At 49.5% G+C, this 17,993-nt stretch overlaps 1 protein-coding gene across 2 annotated transcripts in view; it reads right to left on the reverse strand.

The window, feature by feature from the left end:
- Window positions 1-7,996: 7,996 nt before the first annotated feature.
- LOC135805245 (mitogen-activated protein kinase kinase kinase 7-like) overlaps window positions 7,997-17,993 on the reverse strand; it is a 22,578-nt gene continuing 12,581 nt past the window's right edge. Inside the window, exons 13-16 of one of the 2 annotated variants that reach the window (XM_065319258.1) lie at window positions 15,325-15,455; window positions 15,015-15,070; window positions 14,465-14,558; window positions 7,997-9,346 (exon numbers count right to left, since the gene is read on the reverse strand). In XM_065319258.1, the coding sequence (XP_065175330.1) occupies window positions 9,287-9,346; window positions 14,465-14,558; window positions 15,015-15,070; window positions 15,325-15,455 (341 nt within the window). In that variant the 3' untranslated portion in view covers window positions 7,997-9,286. Of the gene's footprint in view, window positions 9,347-14,464; window positions 14,559-15,014; window positions 15,071-15,324; window positions 15,459-17,993 lie in introns of both variants that reach the window. The other variant, XM_065319257.1, reaches the window with a different exon arrangement.

Raw genomic sequence — 17,993 nt, forward strand, 5'->3', positions numbered from 1 at the left:
CGTCTGCTGAAAGTCCCAGCTGAGCTGTAGTATGCCTGAGATGGTCCAAATGGCTAGTCGGAGGCCCTGCAGTGGATGTAGATTCTTCCCATGGATCAAGGAGCATAGGGTCGTGCTGTGGCAGCTGCCAAGAGCACTAGATCAACATCTGCAGCGAAGGGATAGAACCCTTGTACCAGCTAAACTAGAGCTACTAGAATTGCTCGCTGGATCCGATGTTCTCGGATGCAGCGTAGACACGCGTCCACCAAAGCAAATGGTGGAAACAGGTAGCCGTTCCGCCACATGGCCGGCGGTGCCGTCAGGGCATCGGACCACTCTGCCACTTGGTCTTGGCCGTGGCTAGCTGATGTACACCGGCAGCTGGCAATTGTGCCGCGTCACGAACAGATCTCGGACAATTGGATGGCAACTCTCCCTGGTCAGCTGAACCAGCCCTGTATAATTGGATTGAGCTGCCAATCGCCGCTCTCTTCAATGTTCCATGATAGAAAACCGGCCTCAGTGTTCAGGCGACCGGCACATGGAGGGCTTTGAGGTGTAGCACGCGCTGCTCGACTCAGGCCCAAATGTCCTTGGCTAGTTGGCATAGCTGATGAGAATATGAGTCTCGTATGTCCCGCCTTGGTGATCAACATAATTATGCAACTGCTGTTGTGTTGTCCATCTCTAGCACAGCAATACTGTTATCAGTGACTGGCAAGAGCAAACGTCTGCAGGCCCAGGAAAACAGCTTGAAGATCCTTCCAGTTGATGCGGAAGTAAGTAGTTGTCCAGATGTGTCCATGGCCCTCCCGTGGCCCGGTTCTGGCACACTGCGCCCCGACCGTAGTCGGATGCATCCGATATGATTAGAACTGGCGGGGCTGGCACTACTGCCATGGCATTGTGTGCTGCCGACTGGTGTGACCACCACTGCAAGGAAGCCGTCCTGAGGCTCGAGCGTCAGACATATTCTTGTCCAAGGCCGCTCCAGAGCCCGGTGTAACTGGAATTGGAGATTCCGAAATCAAAGCAACGCTACAAGTAGGCAAATATTAATTGCTATCCGGGATGCTACCATCCTGCCAATGAGGCTTCGCAGCTCTCAACAGCAAGCTTCACCACACCTAGGCTATAAAGTAAGACCCGTACCCATGGCATGGGGCACAGCAGATCTCTTTCCCAGTTAGCTAGGAACGGGTATTGTACATAACATAAGCGATCCACCGCAAACATGTCCATACTAATAATAATAATGCACTCCACAGCTTGGCGTAGTGACAAAGGAGTCTGCGGGGTCTTGGTGCGTATGTCGGGCCAGAGCTGGACTGCCCCTGAGAGCCTTCTCGCCAGGCTGTCCGATACACCGGGGAGTGTTTCCACTTCTGTGCTGATGACCACTGGGGATGCCACGACCGATTGGTCTGGTATGGGGCCCCGGTCGGTAGCCTCCGAATGGCAAGGGGCCCCTGCGCCAAAAGGGGCGACCGGCCGCTAAACGGGCAGGTGTCACAGCAGAACGGAGGGGACTGTGGAATGCCGCATAGTTTGAAGGCGGGATTAGTGGTGACGCTGTACTCGCAATGGGTGCGATGCATCCACCAGGGCATTGCCTGATTTGACCTTTTTCATGGCCTTGGCGGAAAACATTTTGCCACTGAGATTTCCAGTCTCCGACAGCTCTTAGCTAAGACAGTAAGACCTTGTGCTTGGCTTCTATCAACCAGTTCCGCCTCATTTTGGATAAGGACGCATTGGCATACACAGCACCCAACCACATCATCAGCCCTTGGCATCAGTAACGTGTCTGTACTGTGTGCGGGGTCTCGCATGTGCCTCCGCTATTATTGTTGCATAGCAGCTACACCTTACGCAGTTATCTGGTTATGGCTGGGTCGGGCAAAGTACGTGGACTGTTTTGTCAACATACATGTAAGTATCCTGCATCATGGCAGGAGCCTCAATCGAACACGATCATAATTAAATCTACTGGCCGCGGCCAGCGTCTCTGGATCGAATACCGCTTCCAGCAGCTGTCATTCAGGCTTTCTCCCTGGCCCTTGCTGACATGTAGATTAAAAAGTATAATAAGGCTTTGGAAAATATATTTTCCATTGGTATCAGGTTCGGCCTCATTTTCTCAATGCAATGCTGATGATCATATCAGTCCACAGTCATGAAGGATGAAACGGCATGCTGTTCCAGTGTCCGCAGAGATTGTAGATTAAAATTAAAAAAAAAATGTTTTGTACTTTTTTTTGTAATTAATTTTTATTTACCGGTATTAATTTTAATTTCAGACTGATCTGAATCAATCATAGGCCTATTCTGTATACAAGGCATGGCCATCGTGGAAATAAACAATATTAGTATCACTATCTAATATTCTACTGACGGATTTCCGCCCGTCAAATTGGACCGCGCTGAGTTTCCGCTCAGCCACGGCCGTTCCAGTTCCCAACTCAGCAGCTGGATTTCCGTCCAGCTCCGAGTGATCGGAATACATAATAATCTACTGGCAGCCGCCAGTGCTTGCGGATCGAATACAGCTTCAGGAGCTGACGATCGGCTAATTCTACTGACAGATTTCCGTCCGTCAAATCGAACCGTGCTGAGTTTCCGCTCAGCCACGGCCGGTCAAGCTCCTGTTGAGCACATCGTCCAACTCAGTAACTGGATTTCCGTCCAGCTCCGAGTGATCGAAATAATCTACTGGCAGCCGCCAGTGCCTGCGGATCGAATACAGCTTTTAGTAGCTGACGATCGGGCAAATTCTACTGACGGATTTCCGTCCGTCAAATCGAACCGTGCTGAGTTTCCGCTCAGCGACGGCCGTTCAAGCTCCTGTTGAGCAAATCGTTCAACTCAGTAAACTGGATTTCCGTCCAGCTCCGAGTCACGATTGGAATGTAGTGACGACGGGCTTTATTGCTATGAAAGCTAAAGAAAAATAATAAGGCACCCATTTTGATCCAGGGGATGGCCCACGCCTGGTAAAAAACGAAAAAGAAATTAAGAGAATTGCAAAGCGGAGCTGGAGTGCAGCCGCCCAATAGCGGACTGAAAACTACTAGTAGTAGGATGAAAAGAGCACAGACGAAGCCAATACAGACAAAACCAGAGGCAAATGGTATCAAATGCGAATGCCCGCCTCAGCAACCGCCAAGGTGGGAGGTGAGTCCAACTGCACCGGCCGAAGATTCCGGGATCCGCGCAAACACATCACGCTGGACCGGAGTAGGGCAAAACTCAATTTGCATCGAACCCAAGACATAACACAGCTGTATGCTTCTCCAGTCTTCGCGGCTTGAAGAGAAGCTATCCGCTTGTAGAGCGACTCCGCGTGTTTGCCCAAACCACCAGTGGTAGAGAATATGGCCGGAACAAACGACGAATGCTCTATGTCGCGGACACGTTGCTCGTAGCAGCGCCGCTTCTCCTTCTCGTGCTTGGTGTAGCAGGAAGCAATGGAGGTGGCGCGGTTTGAGGTCGCATGAGGATTGAAAACCCTCACATCGATGAAGGTGCGCTCAAACCGGCCACCCCAGATGCCACTTGCCGCAACGTCGAGACGGGCCTGCTCAGTCTGGATAGCGGTGCGATACCGGAACTGCTCCCCAGTGACCGGCTGCAGGTGGGGCTCCACGGAGACATTGTGAGCCACTCGTTTCAGCATATGGGCAGTGAGGTCACGCACCTCATTGTGCCGCACCGACGGAAACCCCCCTGTGGAGCAAGACAAAGCGTGAGCGACTGAAAATGTGGCTCCACAGCTGCAAGATGATGGCAGTCGCTGTGGAAGCCAGCCGTAGCGCAAGTGGATTCCGTCGCGGAACTCACCCTTGGTGAGGGTCATGCCATGCCGCTTCAAGGGTCGACAGGTCAGCCAGGAAGAAGCTCCCTTCTCCGACGCTAGCGCAATGACCCGCTGCAACTCAGTATCCACAGATGAGGAAAGAAGCACAGCATCAGCCCGAACCGAGGCGTCAACTGTGTTCTTCGCTTGCTTCTTGGCAGCGCGTACATCGTCAATGGCGGTGCCTAATTCCATATCTTGGACCAAGATACGGCTTGTCAGGGGCGCGGTGATGTCTCGAGAAGACTGATGTTGGGAGGCTCGCGACGATGGGTGGGGCAGCCCGAGACCGCCGAAGCGACACGGAAGAGCAAGGAGGCTGCGCTCCTGGGATCCGGGTCGCGACCCGATGCCACTGAGTTTCCGCTCAGCAAGGCATGCACACTGCTCCGATATGAGCATGTGGCGTTGCTTACGAGGCCATGGTTGTGACAAGAATGTCAGAGAGAAGTAAAATGAAACGTTCACAAAACGGAGCGAAGAAAAAGGCCAAAGAGATTCTGGGAAGGGTTGGTTTTGGCGGGAAACGAGGTGGAATGTGTTTGTCTTTAAAACGCTATGAATTATATGAAAACGGAGCGATTTTGGGCCTAACACACTGTCACATTCGAAGGCCGAGCCTCCGAAAAATATCATGTGTGCACAAAAGGACGTTTTTTTTTTTTTTATTTACTTGAAAAAGCACATAACCACCAGGAAAGCTGACAAAGAAAAAGAGTAAGAAAAGACAGATAAAAAGAGAGCTGAGAGAGAGAGAGAGTTGGGGTACGGTTAGGGGAGGACGAGACATTGAATGGTGGTCGCCACAGTCACAGATAGTAGCAGTGCTGGTGAGGCTACAGGCACTCCACTGACCATTAGGTCTCAGTATCGCCATGCCGGTAACGTCCGTCCGATCACAGTCAGTGCAGTCACTGACTCACTGAGTCAAGGAGCACAGACTGTCAGTCAGTGCACTGCATGCGCGTGCGGTAGATCGATGCTGTACGGATAGTAGTCTGTACCGGTGTTCACGTCCGTGATTTACAAACGGACACTGTCTGTAGACAACATTGGGTGGTTGTTTCCTTTTTGATCTTTCGAAACGATCCAAACTTACCTCCATTGGCGCTGTCATTCACTGCTGCTCAGGACGGGTGTGGTGTGGTCAGTATTCCTTGGACAAGTTTTTTGCAGAAGAGAAAGGATGTTTCGAGTACTGACACTCTTCAACGAACTTCGAACCGTACACGTAGAGTTCAAGCTCCTCAGAAGATGAGGGCTCCGACATCCAAGCAAAGTCAGTAATCTCTACCTGCTGCAGCATGCAGTAGTGACTAGTTGTTCCTCCGCAGGAACGGAGTGCTGCGCCAGCGATGTGTTTTAGATGACATTGGCAGGATTATACCCCGTCGATACTGTTTCGCTGTTGTTGTTTCTGTCACTGAAGTGAAGACGATGCTCTTGTCCTGTGACTATAGAGCATTTCGCATCGTAAAAATGCCAAAATTTTCCGAAAGTACAAATGGACAAGGAAAGTAACTTAGTTGTCATTTCGGCATTCCTGGCTCTCAACGTACCCATGACTTGCATATTCAATCTTTACAAGAAGTTGAAAGGGTCTTCAAGCCCTCACTGAACCTATGTGTCAGTCGATTGCATACATGTATACTATGATTATGTGTCCGTACTAAAAAATAATATACAATGTAGGGTAAGCAGCAGCATTTGGCCCTGTATACAGGTTTTCAATCGCCCACCACACCACAACTGCGCTCCGACTCAGTCTCCAGCGATGGTGGTGTGCTGTGGGCGAATGTGTCGAGGACGGCTGGAGAGCGGTGTGGTCGATGATGGAAAAATGTGATAAATAATTATTATGTCCGTAGTCAGTTTCCTCTGAGACAAAAATGCGATAATACTCATAAAAAGGACACACTTCAGGCTCATTACAAACATCTTGAAAGTTTTCGTCTTCACAAGTATACTTTCAAGCCTTCTCATCAGGTGAAATACAAGCAAGGGAAAAGGAACAGGAACAGTGGATTAAATACAGTAAGAAGGTGGTAAAACAGCGCAAAAAGAAAGAAAGAAAGAAAGAAAGAAAGAAGATAGCTAAAGTAAACAGCGAAAATTGCAATAATGACACAAAGGTGCAAATGCGAGAAAACTCAATAAGCGCGACATGTAGTGCGACAACAAGAGACAACCACTGGACATACATGTAACTAACGAGGTTTTGACGACCTACCTAACAGCCTAAGTGTGAATTTGATTTGTTTCTGCTTGCAAAGGTTGGGTTTCCTTGTGTGGATGTATACAGCTTCCAAAACATTCAGCAATCTAGCACTGCGTACACGTGACACAATCGAAAAACAATCATCCGAATACACAGCACGACAATCAGGATGCTCAAACAAATGACTAGCAATGGACGACTCATACTTATCAGAACTAACATCAGAACAATCAGCATGTGCGGTGGACACATCCGATTTCACATGGCTAGTCGAGTGGACCCTAGCCGTTGCCTCTGTCTGTGCTTTAGTCGCTGCCATCGCCGCCGTTGCCGATCTTGTTATTCTTCTGGTTGATGCGGTTCCTGTCACTGCCACGCACGTAGGTGTCTTGTCCGGTTGTTTTTCTGGTGGTCTAGTTAATTGTGAGGTGACGTTCCTTGGTGTTGATGCCGCTGCGTTGGACCATCTTGTACCAGGATGATTCTTTGCTGGACGTCCCCTCCGTGGTCGAGTGGATCGTGCGTGTTGTGGAATAAGGTGTAGCGGTGCGTGTTGTCGGATGCGTGCGTCCAGATGTTGAAGAGTCCTACCTACATATCGGCTCTCACATTGCCGACACTCGAAGTGATAAATCAACATCATCAATATGTCCGTAGTGTGTTATAGCTATCCTCTTTAGCGCGAGCGTCGTACTAGTACGACGCACATGAGTTGCATGCCCCACGGCCGTCGTACTAGTAGTACGACGCGCACTGTACACTGTACAGTGAACCTGCATCTCATAGTCGTGGGGTCCGTGTTGAGTCCATAGTGACTTGTTCAAACTATCGCAACTCACTCAATACTTGGTCGATTCTCACAATCGAAACATGTATCTGCAAGAGAAAACTCTCAGCTGGCGATAGAAACAATCGCCGAAGCGATGCGACTACCGGTTGTTGAGATATGCGACTCGACACGGCAAATTTCAACTCGATTTTTTTGCGCAGTCTGCAGAACGCGTATTTTCCATCATGGATCCTTTTTGCGCTACCTGCTGCCATGGAAACAAGATTCAAATGATGGTAGTGGATCCCGTGAGTCCTCACAAAATATTTGAGCTCGATACGAGCAAGGAGACCGAAATGGCAGCTGAATATTTGAGCTTGATTAGTTTTGGCCGTGCTCAAGTCTGTCGAGCGCGTGGATGAAGTTTGCCAGACTGTAGCACGGGGTTTTGGTTTCGCTCCGAGCTGGGTTTGATACTAGTTTGTCCCTCGTCTCACGACCTTTCCAGGAAGCTCAAGATCGTGGAATTCGTCCAAGGGAAGGTAAAGTTATCGATCCTTGAGCAGCTAGTACTTTCATGGGAAAATGCGACTTTTACAGGTGTTGACGTGGGGCGCGCTCAGGTAGCGTCGTGCTAAAGAGGTAACTTAAAAGCATGCGATTCCCACTAACACAATCGGATTGTCGTAATTTTACAAGTGTCAACCGCACAACTTCAAAACAATCTGATTCTATAATATTTTGGCTGTTCAATTTTGGCTCAACCGGAACCCCCCTGTAGAGATCTCTGGATGCGCCCCTGCATTAATTTTGACGACTCCTCTGCTCTGCTGTGATGCCATGACGTCGGGTAGGCCCGGGCCAGCTAGCTCAGCTGCCAGGTCTTCCTGCCCTCACCCTGGTCCCCGAATATGTACATGCATGTAAAAATAGCATCACTACTCCCTTGTACGTGTACTTTGGAATAAAGAAGCCTTGCTTGGTAAAATAATATTAATAATGAGTGTTTCAAAGAGTACAGAACCCCCATGGGTTATGCACTCTTGATGTTTCCCATATCTCTTCAGTCCAGGCAGGTCTAGGCCATGGGAAACAAGTTGTCATTATCACTACGCACGTACTGGCCACCGCAACAAAATCAATGAACTCACGACTCACAGAGCACCAGTAATCCAGTAATGGCTGTGTAACGAATGGCACTACATGTATAATCAATGAAAAACAAAACACACGCTGCAACCTAACAAGTCCTTAGGTGCAGCAGCATGTACAAGCTTGTAACAAAGTCTCGAAAAGCAGGCACACTGGCTACCGGAGACCCGGTGGAAATCGAGTGAACTATGTATCTAGTGGCAGCAGCATAAGCAATGAATAACGACTAGTAAGTTAGTTCAGCAAGCATGCCAGCTGGTCTGAGAACAGTCCGCGAGCAGCTCGAGACCGACTATATACAATGCCCACGGCTTGTGAACGCAACAACAGCAAACGACTAACGACTAGTAAGAAAGCGTCAACGAGGGAGCAAGGAGACAGACACAATAATGTACAAGGGACGTTTAGTAAAATAATGAAGGGGGGGGGGGGTCAAACGATAAAATAACGCATGTCATAAAAGCAAGCCGAATCAGAAAGCCTAGGGAAGCAGTGAAGTTAGATGTCATGTGTTTCATACCGGCTTTCGTTCTGTACATAAGTATTATACATAGCATCTTTGTGATGCGAATATCGTGGCACAAACTGGGCATGCGGTGCTGCAAGTGCAGCTGGCCAGGAGCAACACGCGTGGACATCGCCACATTGTTTCGTTTCATGGATTGCGTATCAAGAAAAGTATTGGCATGCCATGCATGCACACCTGTCAAACAGCGAGTATTCAAAATCTAAAGCTGCTTACTACGAAGTAGGTGTAAAGCTAGTCAATAATCTGAGAATTGGGAAAGGGCAAATATATGGCAAAGATAGAAAAGAATGGGAAAGAAAGGGAGTTAAACATGCTGAGTGACTGTACAATTCAAGTCTATCCACCAAATCAGTGCAGATAAAAATACGAGATTTGCTTGTGGACACCGTCAACGCCATCATAAAACGCCCCCAGGCCAGGGTACATGGTTGCTACAGGAGGCAAGCCAGCACCAGTACAACGTGACAAACCGTGACACTCACAGAAGCTGCGGCGGGTGCACGTGTGGCGTGCTCTGAGCCAACGCTACGCCAACCATAACAAACCCAAGCTGCATAGCGATGGGCTGTGTGGCTCTCGACGCAACCTACAAGGCATGCAGTGCTCCCCCAAGCCAGTTCAGCACACGGGCAAGTGGAACGCGTTCTCATGACGTACCCCTCAGTTACCACCATACGGGATAGGACGGGGCAAGGATGCAATGTACACGGGCATCAGAGGGCTGGAACATTAAGCTGGTCACCGAAAGTTAACCAGCACGGTCATGTAACAACCGGGCCATCATGACTCGTACTGTCGAAGTTGTTTTTTCCATTCCTCTTGCTCCTCCAGCAGTTGTTCCTAATCACAGAAACAGGAAAGTCACAAAAATCATCCCCAAAGGAACAAGCAAGTACAGCGAGTGCTTCAGTGAAACAACACAGTACACTCAGTAAGAGTATTAAAGCGACCAGTAGGCACAGCAGTCAACACAGGCCATATACATTGTACAGTACAGGAACTCAGTCAGTAAGTTCCACTTGTAAATGACTAGCCGCCCAAGCTATAGAGGTTATGCGAAAGGATCACGTGCAGGCGGCGTGTAGGCGGCCAAAGCGGCCGCGCTCCGCAGGGGTGGCAAAAGAGATGAAAAGTTCAAAAGAAGTACATGTGCCTGGAATAATTTCACGAAGGAAATTTCCTGTATCGCTGTTACGTTCCTCTTCTGTTCTTTACAAAGGACTATTGTACGAACGCTGAATCAGTGGCCATGACTTCTCCCAAGTTTTCAAAAGTGTATGACGAGTTAGATGACTCCAGCAAATGCCGGTACCGTGAAAAGCTCGAGCGCGTTGCACCAGACTCGAGTGATCCTTACCTGCCCAGAAGTATTTTTTTAGAGGAAGATAAATTTCCACTTGTGGACTATCCCGATATTTACAATTTCTTGGTCAACGCGCCCAGCCCCTACACCAAGGAGCAGCTCAAGGCCTACAAGAGCTTGGAAGGCTACAAATACCTTGTCAGTGGCTGGGTCGGCGATGTTCGTGCGTTTCCAGCGTCCGAATCTGACACATGTGACAGCAAGTTTGTCATCGCCAAAGTCCGCCATTCCCAGTCAGTTTCCGGCACCCATCTGCAACCCTGGATTGCTGCGCAAAACGACGGTAGCGTGATTTGTGTACACTGCACCTGCATGGCTGGTCTTGGTGAGTCTTGTTCTCACGTTGCTGCACTGTTGTTCAGCCTGTATTCTAGAACGCAGCTGATTCAGAACACAGGAAGCACTTCATTGCCGTGCCAATGGTCAACTCCTTCAATGAAGGAGGTGGAGTATGCCAGGATTCGTGACATAAACTTCACTGCACCCGACACTAAACAGCATGGGAGCAAGCGCCGTAGGTCGGAGGAGAAGGTCCCTGCTGATATTAAGCAACCCTCCAGTGCTGAGCTGGGTGAACTATATGGAAATTTATGTCAAGCCGGTAAACCGTCATTACTCTCCCTTGTTCCCGGGTTCTGCGATAGGTACGTACCTTCCAAGCCCGAGGGATATCCACCCATTTTGGATTTATTGTACGAACCAGACATGCTGGATGCTAGTTTTGGGGACCTGCTCGTTCGTTGCGAGGCAGTATTTCCAGCGGTCTGTGTTTCAGAGGAGGAAGCACGCGCTGTGGAACAGGCTACGCGGAACCAGGCAGATTCCAAGGCCTGGTTTGAATTTCGCGCCGGCCGGATCACAGCTTCAAAGTTGAAGTCTGCTGTTTGCACGGATATTAGCCAGCCCTCTGCGTCCTTAGTCCGCTCTGTGTGTTACCCTGAGGCACACAAGTTCCGTAGCAAAGCCACACAATGGGGATGTGATCACGAGCAGAAGGCAATTGACAACTATAGTGAACATGCCAGTGCAACACATCAGAAGGTTGAAGTACTCCCCAGTGGCTTTGTAATTCATCCGGACTATCCATATCTTGGCGCTACTCCCGACTCCCTTGTGCAGTGCTCCTGCTGTGGCAACGGCGTGGTGGAAGTGAAGTGCCCGTACGGGTGCCGAGACAGTAGCCTGCATGATGCTGCCGATTCAGGGAAGTTCTGTCTAGTAAAGTCCGGCGGAGCACTCCATCTTAAGCAAGACCACATGTACTACTACCAAGTACAGCTACAGATGCTGGTGTGTAAGGTGCAGTACTGTGACTTTGTTGTGTGGAATGAAGGTCAGCTGTTTGTGGAGCGTATCTGTGCAGACACAGATTTCATCCGTGAAGCGGTAGCAGGTGCCAAGAAATTCTTCCAGTGTGCTGTTCTCCCAGAGCTTGTTGGGAAATGGTTCACTAAGACGTTCTCCACTCTTCCTGCCGATGCGTCTTCAGCGGCTACATCAGCCTCGGAACCACTTGGTGCTGCCAGTACAACATCTACTGCGGATCAAGAACGCCCTCCGGAGTTTTGCTACTGCAAGTCTGTGAAGGCTGGCGAGGTACTGCGATGTTCCAACAACGATTGCAGTATTCGTTTGTTCCACATGGCTTGTTTGCAGCTGAAGAGTAAGCCAAAGCGCAAGAACTGGACCTGCCCGGAGTGTCGCAAGATTAAATCTGCCACTAAATAATGATATGCATGTACAATTACAGTGGTAGCGACTTCAGCGACAAGTTTATAGGAATGTTGGTCGCTAAGCACAACGTTCGTCAGCCTACTCAAGCTCAACTGCATGAGGGGTGAATTCCCCGAAACACTGTGTATTGAGCAGGGAGTGGTGCTTTCTTGCAGGTTTGCCGGAAGGAGGGCTCGAGGGACTTCTTCTCTGCTCTAGATGGCAGTTGTGAGTCAGTCAAGTGTCTGGATGGAAGTCGTGAGTTTGTCAAGTTTCTGAATGGCAGTCGTGAGTCAGTCAAATGTCCAGTCAAGGCGGCAGAAAAGCTCGACCTCTAGTATGGGGTGCAACCAACTTTCCATGTACATAGTCATTTTTGTCGTAGCATTTGTAAATCCAAGTCTCAAGCATTTGAGAAGTGATTATATTCATGGAGCCTGCTATTCTGGTATTTCTAGAGTTGCATTTTCAACTTTTTCTGCTGTGCCTTCCACGGTACTTGCTGTTGCACTTGCCACGTGTGTGCATACAATCGGTGGCTGGGCTTTCACAACGATTTCCGTTACCTTTCTTGTATTTATTTGCTTGCATGTATCTCTGAAGGACCATAATGCTGATTCGTATTTGTGGGTCCCAGGACATGCGTGAAGACCACTCACTGCTTATGCATGTGAGCAGAGGAACTCCATCATTACACATCAAACACTTCGCTCTTTACGTCTCTTCCGGGTGATGTTGGCATAAGTTGAGTTGTTCTTTGGTGCTGGGCATACTACATCTGATGGTACATCGCGCACTACCCAGCACCCTAAGTTGGGTTTCAGGGCTATTCATAATTATTATATTGTGTTGTCCCTATTTGGACCACGAGTCATTATATTGATGCAACAAGAAACGGAGGCATGTCGTGAGTGATGATAGAAGCCATTATTATTACTATTATTATAAGTCTGTTGGCGTTGCCATGACCAAGCAAGCTTGGCTAGCCAGACAAAAGAAACTAGAAACAAGCGAGGTCAATGAGGTGAACACATGCGCATGCAACTGCAGAATAGGTAAAACAGAAATATAATTGCCGGTATATCCAGACAGTCCAAAAAGCACAAGGGGTTAATAATAAATTTGAATAATAATATAATAATAATAATAATGTAGCAATCATTACAGCTGACAAAGCGGCATGATGTAATTTACTCGAAAGGTACCACGGACTCACAACAGTTGCACAGAGCACAGCAGACGGTGACAACCTTGTCAATGAATGCACATGATGTAGCTTTATCGTCATGCATGAGGAAAGCAATGGGCAAAGTGCCAGAGAGGATCGTGTATTTCTGGCGAAGCATTCCAATCACTCGCTCCACATGGATACGGACGCGTGACACTTGTCGAGCACTGTCCAATTTCAGCCTGGAGAGTTGCTTCTTCCCCTTCGTAAATGGGGGCATCACCAACTCTGCGCAGAACATGCCAACGCTGTCTTCAACAGTGAAACCACGGTCAGCCAGCACCTGGTCACCCGGATTTAGGTGACTAAGCAGACCGCAGTGCTCTGTGATGAACTTGTCTGAGGCTCTCCCGCCCCATGCATGCGAAATAAATGTAATGACACCTTGTGGCGCTACGCCAATCAAAAACTTTGCAGTGTTATGGCTTTTATAGTGAGAGTACGTTTGAGCTCTTGCCATCAGATCAGAAGGTCGTTCACAAAAAACTTCAAAGCAGTCAATAATGACAGCACAGCCCGGGAAATGCTTACGAAATTCAAGTGGCAGAGTTTTGCGTAGTTCGTCCCTTTCCGGCCATTTGACAAGTGGTCCCAGCATCACATGCATCACCCGGATCCAGCGCTGGAAAATCCGGCACACGGTCGACTGGTGAATGCCGAATCTGTACGCCAAGTCTTGGTCCCGACAATTCAGCCGAAGCTTCATGAGAACAATCAAGAACTGCTGGAAGAGAGAGAGCGTGTGGCGGTGGTGCTGTGGAACTCTCTTCCTCACGTGTTCAAATATGCCCATCATGGTCCCAAAAGACTGCAAACCAGTGTAGAAGAGCACCTTCGCGTTGTCTTTCTCAAACGACTCGATTGACAAGGTGTCACCTTGTCCTGGAGCGTGTGGCATCCGTTTGCTTTCCAGGACCAAACAGTTGTTTGTCTCCTCCAGCCGCGTCAAGTGCTCCATATCCATGTCAGTCTGCGATGAGACACTGGAGACTGCTACAGGATCAGACTCTACCTCTGCACCATAGGCACCAGGCAAATCTGCCATTGCCTCTGTGAAGTCATTCCCGGAGGCGTCCACTTTCACTGGTGTCTGCGTCTTGCTCTCCTCGAACGTCAGCTTCCGCTTCGCTCGGCGTTCATATGCCACCAAATCCCTCTCCGCTTTACGCTTTACAGGAGTCCTGACATGTTCAAAAAGTTTCGGAACGTAAGCGGGAGATAGTGGATCGTTGCTCTTCTCTGCGCCTACGAAATGGTCTGAACAGATCCTGCTACTGTCAGTTGGCTTCCAATTCTCTCGTCTCATAGCCGCAACCCATAGTTTGCGCCGCTCGTCCGCTACGGGAAACTTGTAAAACTTCACAGCCGTTCCAGGATCGGCACGATTGCTACATCCGACGGCTGCACAACTCTTCGGCATGTTGAAGGCTAAAAACTTCAGCAAGCGAGACACCAGCGGAAATTAAAATAAAAGTGAGGAACGATATGTCGACAACCAACAACAAATTTTACTTTTCCTCTCAAAGACTAGTAAAAAATAGTTCAAGCAGAAACGACTTCATTTTGCCACCCCTGCCACTCGCAGCCGCCTTGGCGCTCCTCGTGACGTCATTCGCATAACCTCTATAAGGTTGCAAGCACACATTATACATACCTTCTGCTCCAGGAGTTCCTTGAAGCGCCGCAGCCGCATCTGACCCTGCTCGGCATCACGCTTGTCTTGAAGCAAGTATAAGTCCAATTCACGGCTGATGACACAGAGCCAGAATACAAGGCAGAAGGAACCAATGTGAGTGGAAACACAGGAGCAAAGCAAAGGAATATTATACATGTACAAGTATACCGGACATTGAAATTGTCAAAATGCACATACTGCAAAACCGGAAAGTCTAACGTTGTACGGCCAATTATTTTTTCGTTATTTGAAAATTCGTTATAGCTAGATGTCTGTGTAAAGATGCGCATACAGATGGGTGGCCAGCTAGCCATCATTAAACTTTCTGCACGTAATCATGCCAAAATTACAAATACGTTTAACTTTTTGGTCGTTAGACTTTCCGGTTTTACAGTAGTCATAAGCACAGATCTTTTAAAACGTTGGCACCAGATCACATTCGGCAAGGCATAAGTACTGCAGTTGGAAACATTACTCAAAACAGCGATGCAACAAGATAGGTAGTGTCTTCCATTTCAATCAAGCATACCTCTCTTCTTGAGCTACTCGAAACTGCCGCCTCAAATCCATGTAGCTGTTGGCAAGCTAATGGCAAAAGAGAACACACAACTAGCAGCACTGAAGCATGGAATACCACACTCACACACACACACGCCAATACTTCGAAACGGGCTGAAGAAAGGCGTGTGACTGGTGCAAGCAACTTCCAGCTCACCATGCAACTTTACTGTTCATGCCGAAAGTAATCCAGAAAGAGTTGAATCCACATGTAGAATGTGGGTTCCCTTTGTGCAACAATGAAAAATAATGAACAATGAAGAGTTTCGGAGCAGACTTACCCCCATATGTTCCTCATAGATATCTACAGAAGTTTGTGACTCTGGTGTTGGTGGCAATGGTTGCAGCTGAACATCCAAATCCGGGTGCTGCACTGCATTTGAACAGCCGTCATTGCTAGCAAACGGGGATGCTACTGAGGCAGGAAGAGAGAAGCAAGCACAAGCCACGCGGGCGCATACACGCACCCGCACAAAGCACACAAAGCACATGCATAAATGAACAGGTGTATGTGTGTATGTGTGTATGTGTGTGGGGGGGGGGGGGATTGGGGTGAAACGACTGACCCAAATTCCTTATCGACTGACTATCGACTGGTTATCAACTGACATTGCCCTCACACATGAACACAACTTCCAGACAAGGAAAGCATATTTACGCATACATACATGCACATGCGCAAGCATAGTCAACACCCCTGCACAAGCAAACAGACGCACAATATGAGCACATTGTAGGTTTCAACGTTCAAATGGACAATGTGTTTCGTACCGTTCTTGTGCTCAGCTGTGTGTTAACCTGAACTCGCAGGACAAGTGTATGGACTACAATACATTGTATAGATACCCAGAAGTACATTGTACTTCTGGGTATCTATACAATGTATTTTTTAACATAGGTGCAGGTTGATAAGGGTTTTCCTTCTATCGACTCAACATTATCGACTGGCCAGTCGACTTATCGACTCAGTCGTTTCACCCCATAGTGCAGGAAGTACTTCCGGACTCGCAGTGCGGCTTCCGTTGTGGTCGAGGTTGCAATGACATGATAGTCGTGGCCCGTCAGCTAATCGAGAAGACCATTGAGCATGATGATGGGCTACGTGTACTGTTCGTAGATCTCCGTAAAGCCTATGACTCGATCCCCATGCTTGCTCTTTGGTCAGTCCTTGAGAAGCTAGGTGTACCTCCACAGATGCTTCGGGTTATTCAATCTCTCCATGATGGTATGTCGGCAGCAGTGCGAGTTTCACTTTCAGGAACAACAACTGATCGCTTCTTCGTACACAACGGACTCCGTCAAGGATGTACGCTTGCACCGGTGTTATTTAACCTTTACTTTTCTGCTGTCGCGCACGAGTGGCGTTCTGGTTGTGTCTCTGCTGGGATACCAGTGGCATATCATCTTGGTCGGAAGGTCGTCGATGACCGCACAACTAAAGCTGTGTTCACAACTGGCGCGTGGACGCGGTACGCTTGCGGTTCATGCGCCCCCAAACGCGCGCTCAGCCTTTCACAAAAAACAGCAATCCGAGTCATCTTTAGCGCGTGCGACACCTTCGAGTACTAATTTTTTGACCCCGCCAGTCAAAGTGACTGGCATGTACGCTGATACGCGCCTGATACGCGCTGAAAATTCCAACATGTTGGAAGTTCCATTTCGGCGCGTTTCACCGTGAGGAGGATGCGGATGCCATATTGCTCGCCGACGCTTCGAACGCCTTCAACCGGCTTAACCGTGAAGCCTGCCTACGGAACATCCGTCACCTCTGTCCCTCTATAGCGCCAGCTGTAATCAACACCTACCGCCAACCATCCCGCCTATTCGTTGATGGAGAGTGCTTGCTATCGTGCGAGGGTACCACTCAGGGTGACCCTCTGGCCATGCCCGTATATGCGCTTGGAGTCCTCCCGCTCATCAAGAAAGTTGCAGTGCCTGGTGCGAAACAGGGCTGGTATGCGGACGATGCTGCAGCCGGTGGCAAGCTAACGCCTGTTCGCCAATGGTGGGACAATCTCGTCAGCCACGGTCCTGGGTATGGCTACCACTGCAATGCCCAGAAGTCACTCCTCCTGGTCAAGCCCTCCAGGTACGCAGCTGCTATCGAGATGTTCGAGGGGACCGGTGTGCAGGTCACGTGTGATGGTTGCCGCCACCTTGGTGCACCTTTGGGCACGGATGAGTTTATAGAACAATTTGTCCAGTCCAAGGTCGCCACCTGGTGTGAGGAAGTTGCGCAGCTCACGACCATCGCAGCATCGCAGCCACAGGCCGCCTACTCCGCCTTCACACAGGGCCTGCAAAACAAGTGGTCCTTCCTCTGCCGGACCTCCTCCATCCCGCCATCCTTGCTTGAACCGCTGGAACACGCAATCAGCGGTCGGCTCATCCCGGCCATCACGGGTCAGGCTCCACCTGGGACAACTGTTCGCTCCCTACTCTCTCTGCCTTGCCGGCTTGGGGGACTGGGTATGGCAGACCCTTGTTCAGTGGCTGAACAGTACACCTCATCCCGAAGGATCACGGCTAGCCTCGTGTCTCGCCTGCTGGAGCAGGAGTCGTCTCTTGGCGACTCTCTGACTCAGCTCCGGACGGTCAAGGCGACGGTTCGGGCCGAGAAGCGGAGTGCGTTCAAGTCTATGGCTGACGCTCTTCGCTCGGATCACCGGGAGCTGGCCCCTGTTCTCGACCTGGCCTCAGAAAAGGGTGCATCCAGCTGGCTGACCTGCCGCCCCCTCAGCCGCCATAGTTTCACACTCAGCAAGGGAGATTTCCGGGATGGCCTGTGCCTCCGGTACGGCTGGACACCTCCTCGGCTCCCAAGCCTCTGCGTGTGCAGTAAGCCGCTGAATGTGAGTCACGCCCTGTCGTGCCCGTTTGGTGGCTTCCCGACGCTGCGACACAACGAGGTGAGGGACATCACCGCCAGAGCTCTGAGGCAGGTCGCTCA

The sequence above is a fragment of the Sycon ciliatum genome, chromosome 1 (assembly GCF_964019385.1).
Source record: "Sycon ciliatum chromosome 1, ocSycCili1.1, whole genome shotgun sequence".
NCBI classification, from domain to species: Eukaryota; Metazoa; Porifera; class Calcarea; order Leucosolenida; family Sycettidae; genus Sycon; species Sycon ciliatum.